The following is a 12,792-nucleotide window of genomic DNA, read 5'->3' as shown; positions in this document are numbered from 1 at the left end:
ACAAGGGGTTTGAGTTTGAATTGTGCTTCAATTACGCAAAGTCTTGGTTAGTTCTTAGAAAAATTAGTTTATCTAGAAAATACACTGTGGGAAGGACATATGGAGTTGATGTAAGTGCAGCTTTGAGTTATTAGATAATACTTAGACTCCAGTGTTAATCTACAGTAAGTATTAATTAAGTGTTGTTTCCCTGGAATATTTTTGGTTAAAGGATTGTTTAATCATACTTGTAAGATATCGAAAATAATGGAAGAGCTAAACTGGGAAAATGAAAGTATTTCTGCTAATTTGGAAGTCTAAAACCAGGGACTATGTTTAAAAACTAGAGCCAAACTCTTGCGAAATAAAGTTAGGATACAATTCTTCATGCAAAGAAAAGTAGAAAATTGACATGTTCTTTGCTAAGTAGGTGTTAAATTTGTAACTAAATTTGACCGTTCCTTCTAACCATATCCCTTAGGTTTTTTGATAATGGTTGGTATATGGAATTAGGACCCAGATGAACCATTATCCCATTGAATGATGGAACAGATTTCTCACTGTCGACCATTATTTCTGAAGCACATTGCGGAATTTTACTACAGTCTGTTCTGATATAATGCGATAGTTCTGTTCTCATACAATCCTGCGTTCTAAGTAAATCGTGTATTAGCAGCACCATTTAAACCAAAGGGACCAGAATCACATTATACCCAATACAGGTGAGAAAGTCTGCATTCTGCAAATAGTGATCTAAATTCTTCAATCGCGTTATAGCCAATTCACATTGAAGGAACATGTTATTGCAGAACCGACTGTAGTTTAATGATGTGATCAAAATACACCATGTTAATTATTGATTTATAACAAATGAATTCTGTTTATGAAATAATTTGAATTTTAGGTGAAGCTGGTCTTGGAATTAGTATCATTGGAATGGGTGTTGGAGCAGATCAAGGGCTTGAAAAGCTAGGGATTTTTGTGAAAACTATCACTGAAGGTGGAGCAGCATATAGAGATAAACGGTAAGATGCTATCCATTAATATTTCTCTTTTTTGTGTGTTAGCTGTATTTAGTTTTGAAAGAATATAGATATTATAACATCTATGAAGCATTGTAACATAGAATGAGAAAACTAATGAAAGTTTGATTAAAGCTAAGAAAGGGATTCAGATTTCAATCATCTACTGTTTTGCATTTTGGTACATTTTCATTAAAACCCCTGTTCCCTGTCGTGCCTGAAGATTCTGCAACTTGGAATGTTGAACTGCCAATCCTGTTCTTGCCCCAACGATGATAACAATAATATCATATTCCCTTGTATTAACTAGCACCCTCAACCCATGTACTTTATTCACAAAGCCCCTTGCGTTAAAATAAATTGTCATCCAGCCTTATTTAAATATACATTATATTGCAACTTGTATGTAAATTTTAAGCAGTTAATACAAGCAAGTATTAAACATCTGTTACTTAATTATAATTGCCACTAAAGTTTGATCTCTAAAGTGTATTTAGTCACTAACACTGTTGATGTCATTTACTACCTTCTATCTTAGTTTTAGACAATTTTAAAACATTTTATGATTTTCTTTAATTTAGATTGAAGTGTAATGCACTTCATCACAGCAAAGTAATCTGTCTATAACTAAGTGAAAATAATCTTTTTGATTAATTTGTTTAGTTTAAAGTATTTGATGATAAGCTACCTCTTTGGAGAATCATACTGATGTGGTATAATATCCACTACTTTATTTGATTAGATTTCCTGTAGATTAGCCTTCTTTCAGTGTAGAATCAGGTCCTTCGGCCCAACAGGTCCACACTCCCCCTCCGAAGAGTAACCCACACAGACATGAGGAGAATATGCAAACCCCACACAGACAGTCACCCGAGGCTGGAATTGAACCTGCCGCTGTGGTTAATCACATCATTAACCACTGTGCCATCGTGCCACCCACTTTTTTTTAAACAGGCCCTTCAGCCCAACAAGTCCACATCGATCCTCCGAAGAGTAACCCACCCAGTCCCATTTCCCTCTGACTGTTGCACATAACAATGCGTGGGTGGCACAGTGGTTAGCACTGCTGCCCCACAGCGCTGGAGACCCGAGTTCAATTCCCCCTCAGGCGACTGTCTGTGTGGAGTTTGCACATTCTCCCCGTGTCTGCGTGGGTTTCCTCCGGGTGCTCCAGTTTCCTCCCACAGTCAAAAATGTGCAGCTTAGGTGAATTGACCTTGCTAAATTGCCCGTAGTGTTAGGTGAAGGGATAAATGTAGGGGAATGGATCTGGGTGGGTTGCGCTTCGGCAGTGGGTATGGACTTGTTGGACCGAAGGGCCTGTTTCCACACTGTAAGTAATCTAATCTTAACTATGGGCAATTTAGCATGGCTAATTCACCTGACCTGCACATCTTTGGACCATGGGAGGAAACCAACGCAGACACAGGGAGAATGTGCAAACTCCACACAGACAATCACCTAAGGCTGGAATTGAACCTGGGACTTTGGTGCTGTGAGGCAGCAATGCCAACCACTGAGCCACCGTGCCACCCACTTGTTATAGCTGCTTAAAATTTGTATACAAGTTGAAATGTAATGTATAATTAAATAAGGCTGGATTGCAATTTATTTTAATGAAAAGAGTTTTGTGAATGAAGTAGATGGATTGAGGGTGCTAGTTAATACATAGGGATATGATGTTATTGCTATCATGATTGGCAGTTCAGTATTCCAGGTTGCAGAATCTTCAGGCGCAACAGGGAACAGGGGTGAAAGAAATCATGATGTTGTAATAGCGATCAAGGACAATTACTGCAATAAGGAGGGATGATATTAGAATGTTCCTCAATTGGGGCTGTATGAGTAAAACTCAAGAACATAAATGTACATCGCCATAATTAGTGTTGCTATAGACCCCAAAAAAATCTGAGAGACGTAGAAGGCAGTACGTAAGCAAATTTTAGAGAAGTTTGAAAATAACAGGGTAATAATACTGGATTTCAACATGCCCATTATTCACTGGCATTGGCAAAAAGTGAGAGTGGGCAAAATTCTTAAAATAGATATGAAAGAGCTTTTAAAGTCAGCACATAGAAAGTCCTGCATGAAATGGGTAGTGCCAGACTTAATTTTGGAGAACAGAGCTGGGCATCAGTTATAAGTTGCTTTTGTGACTAGAAGCCTGTGTCCAGTGGTGTACTGGAAGGATCACTGATGGATCTCTTGCTGTTTGTAGTATACATTTTAATGATTTTGACACAGGTTATTTTATCAATAACTTCACAGATGACACTAAAATTGCTAGTGTGGCAAATAACAACGAGGAAAGGTTATGCTGGGTCAGATGGTTAGAGCAATGGCAGATGGCGTTTAACCCTAAAAATGTTAGCTGATGCATTTTGGGAGGAATAAGAAGGTAAGGGCGTACAATTTGAGTGGTAAGATCCTAGAAGTACAGAAGATCTCAGGGATCTTGGTTTGCACATTCATAGATGTTTGTAGTCAGTAGGACAGGGTAGATAAGGTGGTTAAGGAGGCATATGGGATACTTGCCTTTATTAGTCAAGGCATCGAACATAAGAACAAAAAGGTTATGATGAGTAGTATTTGTTAGTTCACAGCTGGAATACTGTGCAGTTCTGGTTGCTATACCATGGGAAGAATATGATTGCGTTAGAGAGGGTGCTGAAGAGATTCCATCAGTATGTTATTGGGATGGAGTATTTAAGCTATGAAGAGAGACTGCATAGGCTGGGATTGTTTTCTTGAAACAAAAGGCTGAGGATAACCTTAAGATCTGTAAAATTATGAGGGGCATTTAAAGTTGATAGGAATAAACATTTTCCTTTGCTATAGGAGTTAGTTACTAGGGTCATAAATTTAAGGATAGAGGCAACAGGCTGAGAGAGGATTTAAGGAGAATTTTTTTTCCACCCAGACATGGGAGACTATCTTGAACTCAGTAAAAAAGGTGGGAACCATTACAATATTTAAGAAGTTGAACACTTTAAACACCACAGATTACAAGGCTATGTACCAAGTGCTAGCACAGACTCAGTGGGGTAAAAGGCCTCTTTCTGTGCTGTAATGCTTTGTGACTCTATATGTATGTGTTTTCCATTATTGCAGAATTCAAGTAAATGATCAGATAGTTGAAGTGGACGGGGTTAGTTTGGTTGGTGTCACGCAAATCTTTGCAGCTACTGTATTGAAGAACACTAAAGGCATAGTTAGGTAAGTGGTTATCGTAATTGAAATTAAATAATGACACTAGTAATCATGCACAAACACTGAATTTATGGTGTACCTTTAACCTGAAGTAAACTGGGCAGTTTTTATGACTGAAAATTTGAGCATTTGGTAACACACAAATGGTGTTCATTAACAGGATGCTCCTTTCAAGCCTAAAAGATAGCCTGCTTAATACACAAAAACTAGTGTGGGATATAAGTTCAAGTGACAGTATGTTGCAAGATATATAAGCCTAAATCCTTGTACTCATGAAAGAGGTTCAGTGAGGTAGACTGCTACCTTGAAAAGTCATCTAGACTTGAAACATTAGCTTACTCTCTCTATATGGATGCTGCCTGACTCGCTGTGATCTCCAGCATTTTTTTTCATCTTTGGTGCATTTCTTCAGTGGTCAATATGCTGATAATCATGTCCAGATTTTCATGTACATCGAGACCAAGTCTGTGACACATTACAAGTTAAGGTATGAACTCGTAGCTAGAGTGCAGCCACCAGCAGATCAAGAACTACGAATTATAACCTTCCTCTTTGCCTGGAGTCATATCAGATTGAGATGCTTCTCATCCACTTGATATCTGATTTTGATGGCTAATCATTTGTGGAAGATAGTCTAAAGCAAGACAGAGGAAAACCTGAAGAATATTTGTACTGGAATGCAATCCTATTTGTTATGAAGTGTAGGCATGTACTGTACCTTTAAGAGAGTTGTAAAGCTGGCAAGGACTGACTGCAAGCACAGAATGCTGAAGAATTTAAAATGTAATATTTGGCTGTGAAACCAGTAGTGCAGCTGAGTTACCATGGAACAAAAACAAATTCAGCTCCAGATATCAAAATTCAATCAAATTTGAATTTAGTGTTTTGATGACATCAAACCAAAGAAATGATCCAGTGTTTTAGAGTATAAACTGGACGTTTTGAACAGTTAGGGGGAGAACTGCCAAGAAAACCAACAAGTACAGACTGCTAGCCAAATAGCTCTCTGAACGATACCTGTCCATAAGAAATCTGTGCAGCAGAACACCGAAGCTGACCGAGAAAAATCTACAAAAGAAAGTTGACAAAGGTTTTGAAATGTGGTTTTTATTTTGTAAATCTTAATCTTAAAGATCAGACTAGTATTGTAGAGTGGGAGCTAAGAGATAGATAGGTTTAAGAGAAAGGTGTTGTAAATAGTGGTTTTAATGCTCTTTTTTGGATTTAAAGAACAAAATTGTTAATTTTTACTTTAGTGAAATCTGTGATTGTTCTTTCCCTCTTGAAACTTAACAGATTATGGCATGAGGTGAGCTTTTCTGTGTGTCAGGTTTAAATCAGCAGAGGGGTTTACCCCATGTCATAACATATTCAATTCCATTGACTGGGAATTGGTTAGAATTAACATCATTCAGGTCACAAGCATATTGCCATAAAACTGTTGAAGAATTGCGATGAATTTCTTAGCAGCTGAATTTCTCTAAATTACCGAACAGTTGACTGTAAAAATTGAAACAACTGCGGATGCTGAGAGTCAGAAACAAAAACGGAAGTTGCTGGAAAAGCTCAGCTGGAAAAATCAAAGTTAACATTTCGGTTCTGGTAACCCTTCCTCAGAACTCAGTTACCAGACCTGAAATGTTAACTTTGATTTGTCTTCACAGATGCTGCCAGACCTGCTGAGCTTTTCCAGCAACTTCTGTTTTTGTTCCAGTTGACTGTGTTTGGTTTTGATCAGATCAGCAAAGTCATTTCCCTGAACAGGTTTCTTGACCTGTTCTGAAACCATGTTGGCAACAGACTCTGGTCAAAATGTTTCATTCAGTTATAGAGTTATAGAAATGTGCAACATGGAAGCAGACCCTTCGGTTCAACCCGTCCATGCCGACCAGATATCTCAACCCAATCTGCCAGCACCTGGCCCATATTCCCTCCAAACCCTTCCTATTTATATACCCATCCAAATGCCTTTTAAATGTTGCAATTGTATCAGCCTCCACCACATCCTCTGGCAGCTCATTCCATACACGTACCACCCTCTGTGTGGAAACATTGCCTCTTAGGTCTCTTTTATATCTTTCCCCTCTCACCCTAAACCTTTGCCCTCTAGTTTTGGACTTCCCAACCCCAGGGAAAAGACTTGGTCTATTTACCCTATCCATGCCCCTCTATAAACCTCTATAAGGTCACCCCTCAGCCTCTGACGCTCCAGGGAAAATAGCCCCAGCCTGTTCAACTTCTCCCCATAGCTCAAATCCTCTACCCTGGCAAGGTCCTTGTAAATCTTCAGAAGGGTTCCAGTGAAAGTATTGACCTGAGAATGGAAAGGAGTGAAATCTATATATAATTATTGCAGGATTGGCGTGTTCATTTCCACTTGTAAAGGTGGACAGTGGAGGCATCTATATTCCTTTGGAACGGTTTCTCACACTACGTTATTGAAATGAATTCAGAAGGCTTCTGCGTCAGGCATTAACTTCTAGTTTTGTAGAGTCACTTGGGACACAAACAGTTTCTGCAACCTTAGATGATATACAGGTGATTGCTAGTGTTTGTTATTTCTATAAGCTGGAAAAGTCATCAAGACAGTAGTTCATAGCAACCTATTGATTAATGTTTCATTTGATGTATGAAGATTGATTTCAGGATGTGGTTAAGGTGCCCTATGTATCCTTCTGGAATTGGACATTTCCTGTAAACAATGCTAACTTTTCAGTATTAAGGATCGGTGATAGATCGTGGTCAACATTTCAGGGCAACATAAAATCTTTTTCAGTCTTTGTGGTCTGCACATGATTGACATTTGTCAAAAAGTGTGGTGCTGGAAAAGCACAACTGGTTAGGCAGCACCTGAGGAGCAGGAGAGTCAACGTTTTGAGTATGACATGTTCAGGAATTCCTGATGAAGAGCTTATGCTCAAAATGTCAACTCTCCTCCTCAGATTCTACTTGACTGGCTGTGCTTTTCCAGCGCCACACTTTTTTACTTTGACCTCCAGCACCTACAGTCCTCACTTTCTCCTATATGATTGACAGCTGCCTGCTTCCTTATTCAGCCAAAAGTCTTGCATCCTGGACCTGCATTGTATGGTCCTGAGGTTGTTTTGATAGGCATTATACTTGGATACTGAACCCTTGCATTGAATAAACCCTGTAGAGGAAATGTTCATCTTGCAGTCATTTCTGGATTCCTTGTTTTTATTGTACCAACCTTGATGCTTATGAAAGGCATGGACAAGGCCTTTTAGAGCAATGACTGATTTATGATCGTGTTGATAGATCTCTTCCTATTTTATGGCCTGCAGATCAGGGGTGAGGCCAACTATATATAGAGTGCTTTTTCATAAAAGGGTGATAAGCAGTCTGGTCCCGAAAAATATTTCTCAGGGGATATTGTGTTCCATTGTTTCTTCATTCCAGTGAAAAGACTCTTATGATCTGAGTTGCCTTAGTGCCAATTCATGACTACAACTTCCAGCAAATCCATACCAACTGCACAGCCATTCACTCATTACCACAGGATTTGGGATAACGTTTGGCAGATCATAGAAAGCTAATGAACATGGCTTGCATGTGGTATGAACAAGCTTACGCAGTATGAGCAGAGAAAGACCACTTGCCCCCTTGAGCCTACTCAGTCATTCCATAAGATCACAGCTAAACTGATTACTCAACAATCTTGCCTACTCCTGATGCTTATCATCACTACCCAATGCTTATCAAAAATCTCTCTTTCTCCATCTTAAAAGTATTTGAAGTAGAGAATTTCTGAAACACTTTCAGGAAGAATAAATCCTTTTCTACATTTTGAATGAGTGCGATTTAGAAGCATTTCTTAGGTCTAGATTCTCCCACAAAAGGAAGCATTCTTTCCACATTCAGTTTGTCAAGACCTCTCAGGATCTTGTATGTTTCACATAAGTCATCTCTAAGAATTCTAAAACTCCTCACCTGTCCAAGCTATTCTCATTGCAATCTGCCCATTCCAGTATTTGGATTGTATTGAGGAATCATTGTTGCATGCTAAAAGCTGTTGGTGCCACAGCTGTGTGTTGGATGCAGATGGGGTCCGGCACAGATGAGTCATCCCAAAGAACGCAGTTATCCTGCTTGTGAAAAATGCTACTCTTACACCCTTGTATTCCATGTGATGTGCTACAGAATGGTAAAATATTGGATGATAGGATAGGTGCAGCACAAATGAGCCTATTTGGCCCATTGAGTCAATGTCAGCTCTGTGAAAAACCAGTTTATCAGGTCCCAACTCTGTAGGCTTACAATGTTTTCCCTTCCAATGCCTAATCACTCAATTTAATCTGGATCGCCCACCATTTTGAGCATTGGTTTTCAGATTGTAATCGTTCACTGCAAAAAAAATTTTCTTCGCATGAACTTTGCATCTTCTGAGTAACAAATTTGATAATATGTCCCTCTACCTACTCTGTTCAGACATCTCTTGAATTTGAACAAATCTTCTCTTATGATGTCCCTAACTCCCAGAATCATTCTCACAAATCTCTATCCTCTCTAAAATCTTCTAAAGATTCTGAGAATTGGACATATTGCTCTATTTGCAATTGATCCAATATTCATAATAGTTCATCTTCATCTTTTTGCTTTAGCACTCTGTGTAAAGATTGGGATTGTATTAACCATTAAATTTTTAACCACTTGCTTTATTTAGGAGAAAGTGAGGACTGCAGATGCTGGAGATCAGAGCTGAAAAATGTATTGCTGGAAAAGCGCAGCAGGTCAGGCAGCATCCAAGGAGCAGGAGAATTGACGTTTCGGGCATAAGGCCTTCTTCAGCAATGAGGAAGATGTGCCAAGCAGGCTAAGATAAAAGTAGGGAGGAGAGACTTGGGGGAGGGGCATTGGGAATGCGATAGGTGGAAGGAGGTTACGGTGAGGGTGGAGAGGTCGGGAAGATGATTGCAGGTCAAGAAGGTGGTGCTGAGTCCAAGCATTGGGACTGAGAAAAGGTGGGGGGAGGGGAAATGAGGAAGCTGGAGAAATCTGCATTCATCTCTTGTGGTTGGAGGGTTCCTAGGTGGAAGATGAGGCGCTTATTCTCCAGGCGTCGTGTTGCCATGATTACACCTCCTCCCACCCTGCTCCCTGTAATAACACCATCCCATATTCCCAAATCCTTCGCCTCCGCTGCATCCACTCCCAGGAGGACCAATTCCGATACTGAACAACCCAGATGGCCTCCTTCTTCAAAGACCACAATTTCCCCTCAGACGTGGTTGACGATGCTCTCCACCGCATTTCCTCCACTTCCCGCTCCTCCGCCCTTGAACCCCGACCCTCCAATTGCCACCAGGACAGAACCCCACTGGTCCTCACCTATCACCCCACCAACCTCCAGATAATCGTATCATCCTTCGTCATTTCCGCCACCTCCAAACAATCCCACCACCAAGGATATATTTCCCTCCCCTCCCCTATCAGTGTTCCGGAATGACTCCCTCGTCGGGTCCACACCCCCCACCAACCCAACCTCCACTCCCGGCACCTTCCCCTGCAACCGCAAGAAATGCAAAAATTGCGCCCACACCTCCCCCCTCACTTCCCTCCGAAGCCCCATAACCATCACCAATTCACCTGCAACTCCGCACACATCATTTACTACATCCGCTGTACCCGCTGTGGTCTCCTCCACATTGGGGAGACAGGCCGCCTACTTTGTGGAACATTTCAGAGAACACCTCTGGGACACCCGCACTAACCAACCCAACCGCCCTGTGGCTAAACACTTTAACTCCTCCTCCCACTCCGCCAAGGACATGCAGGTCCTTGGCCGCCTCCATCGCCAGACCATAGCAACACGACGCCAGGAGGAACAGCGCCTCATCTTTCGCCTAGGAACCCTCCAACCACAAGGGATGAATGCAGATTTCTCCAGCCTCCTCATTCCCCCGGCCCCCCCCAACCCCCACCTTATCTCAGTCCCAACCCTCAGACTCAGCACCGCCTTCTTGACCTGCAATCTTCTTTTCGACCTTTACGCCCCCACCCCCTCTCCGGCCTTTCACCCTCACCTTTACCTCCTTCCACCTATCGCATTCCCAACGCCACTCCCCCCTACCTTTTATCTTAGCCTGCTTGGCACACCTTCCTCATTCCTGAAGAAGGGCTTATGCCCGAAACGTTGATTCTCCTGCTCTTTGGATGCTGCCTGACCTGCTGCACTTTTCCAGCAACACATTTTTCAGCACTTGCTTTATTTGCCCTGCTAGCTTAAAGAATTATTCAAATTATTTCAAGATTTATTTCTTCCTACACTTTCTTTAGAATTGTATACTCAGGCTTCTTTTACCTTTTCTTTTTCCTGTCAAAGTATATCATTTCACATTTTTCTACATTAAATTTTATTAGTTCACAAGCCTGTCAGTGTCCACTTCATGTTTACTCTTATCATTCTCCATGCTGTTTGCTGTGCTTCTAAGTTTTGTCATCTGCAGATTTTGAAATTGTGCTCTGGAGATCCATTAATATTCATTTTTTTAAAAAAGGCAGTCGTCCCAGCTATCTACCTTTATATCTACCTTCAATCCAAAAAGTAACACTATTCTGTTTCCTGTTACTCAGACATGTATCCCTTTTACCACTATCCCTTTTATTCCATGAGCTTCACCTTTGCTGACAGTCCTGTTTTGTGGTGCTTTATCAAGTGGTGCTTTGGATATCCGTGTGAAGCTAAACAACCATATTACTGTAATTAACCTTTTATGTTATTCAACTTAAATGCAATTTGCCTTTAATAAATCCAAGGCAGTTTTCCTAATTCATGTATACTTGTTAAGTAATTTTTAATTTTTTTACCAGGTTATTGTTTCTAAAAGTTTCCCCATCACTGAGGTTGAACTGTACAGCTTGTAGTTATTAAGTTTATTTCTGCATCCTTTTTAACATTTGGATTTATCTAGTCTTCTGGAATATACTCAAATCTAAGAATGATTACATATAAATTATTCATCTATTGTAGAGGAAAAAAGTAAATCTGTTAATAAGTTTGTAAAAAATCAAAGATCGACACAAAGAACTATGAAAATGTTTACATAGATTCCGTATTGGTCGAGAAAAACCTGGACAACAGAGCGAGGTTGCTCGTCTTATCAGTGAAACATTAGAACAGGAAAGATGCCAGGAGGCACTTCTGGAGCAGCACTGTACCCGGTATAGTACAAGTGATAATGAACAGGTAAGATGATACATGTGATACTCACTTCTATCGCCTTGCTGCTATCCATCTAATGTTAATTATCTAGAATTATTAATGTAAACTTTAATTCATAACTTTGGTGTAACTTTATTCTAAGGAGCTTCGCCAAGATAAAATTCTAGTGCTAGCAGTTAACTGTTTATGTTATATTTAGCATACTCAGATTAAGAGAATATTCTTATCAAAAACAGAAGTGTACAAAAAGGTCAAATATATATTCTTATTAGTGTTAAATGGTTTAGAAGATGGAGAGATGAGCTAAAGAGTATTTTTCTGACAAGAAACGGGTCTTAGCGTGACCATCTATTGAGAAATAGTCATATGAAATTGCTTAGTATTTTGTGTTTATCGATTTGATTTTTTTCTTGAGTCCGAAGAGTTTCCTGAAGATGAAAGAACAATTTCAAATGAAGTTGGAGCTGGAGGGACAGTTGAAGTTGCTCAACAGACTGAAGATGAAAATTTATATTTAGCATCAGACATGGATTCATTACTTACTCTTAAATTGAAAGAGGTAATAATATTGCATTTAGTCTTTTGTACTTCCCATTTTCTGATACTTTTGAAACATTAGGGATCAGATCTTCTGTATCAGAACTAGGTGATTCATCAAAATTAGATAATACTATATGCTCATGTGCTGTGAGCATTTTGATTTTGTTTATTGAGTGGATAGAATACATCAATTTATAATGCATATTTACAAAAACATGATGAAGTTTGTACATTGAATTATCTCTTGCATCTTCACTAAAGTCTTTTCTTTAGGTCTTTACTCTATTTCATTCTTCTAGTTCCTTCATCCCAACTGCATCTGTTATGATGATGCCAACTTAGACAAGGGGGCCTCCGAATGTCCATTTTCTCCTCAACTGAGAGTTCCCCAGTACTGTAGTTGACAGGGCCCTAAACCGGGTGTGACTTATCTCCTGCACTTCAGCCCTCTCCCACTTTCTTCCCACCCAAAACAGTGATAAGAGTCCCCTTTGTCCTCGCCTACCATGTACATGCAGAGGATCACTAGTCGTTATTTCTGCCATCTCTAGCAGGATGTCACTACCAGACCCACATTCTCCTCCCCTCCCTTATCAACCTTGCACAAGGACCCTTTCTTCTGGGACACCCTGGTCCACTCCTCTTCCACTCCTAATACTCCCCGCCCCATGGCACATTCCACTGCAACAGCAGAAGGCGGAACACCTATCCATTTACTTTCTTCTTCCTCAGTATTCAAGGGACCAAACACATCATCCAGGTGAAGCAACACTTTACCTGCACTTCACTCAATATAGTCTACTACATTCGTCACTCATGATGTGGTCTCCTCTATATTGGAGGAATGAGGCATAGACA

The 12,792-nt window shown here is 40.2% G+C and overlaps 1 protein-coding gene across 2 annotated transcripts in view; it reads left to right on the top strand.

Annotated features, from left to right (window-relative positions):
- The window catches only part of ppp1r9ala (protein phosphatase 1 regulatory subunit 9A-like A), a 115,874-nt gene that overhangs the window by 45,557 nt on the left and 57,525 nt on the right, over window positions 1-12,792 (top strand). For both annotated transcript variants that reach the window (XM_060827298.1, XM_060827297.1), the window contains exons 4-7: window positions 884-1,004; window positions 4,113-4,217; window positions 11,280-11,418; window positions 11,810-11,953. In XM_060827298.1, coding sequence (XP_060683281.1) covers window positions 884-1,004; window positions 4,113-4,217; window positions 11,280-11,418; window positions 11,810-11,953 — 509 coding nt within the window. The remainder of the gene's footprint in view (window positions 1-883; window positions 1,005-4,112; window positions 4,218-11,279; window positions 11,419-11,809; window positions 11,954-12,792) is intronic.

The sequence above is a fragment of the Hemiscyllium ocellatum genome, chromosome 7 (assembly GCF_020745735.1).
Source record: "Hemiscyllium ocellatum isolate sHemOce1 chromosome 7, sHemOce1.pat.X.cur, whole genome shotgun sequence".
Classification (NCBI taxonomy): Eukaryota; Metazoa; Chordata; class Chondrichthyes; order Orectolobiformes; family Hemiscylliidae; genus Hemiscyllium; species Hemiscyllium ocellatum.
This window is presented reverse-complemented; position numbering and strand designations above follow the sequence as displayed.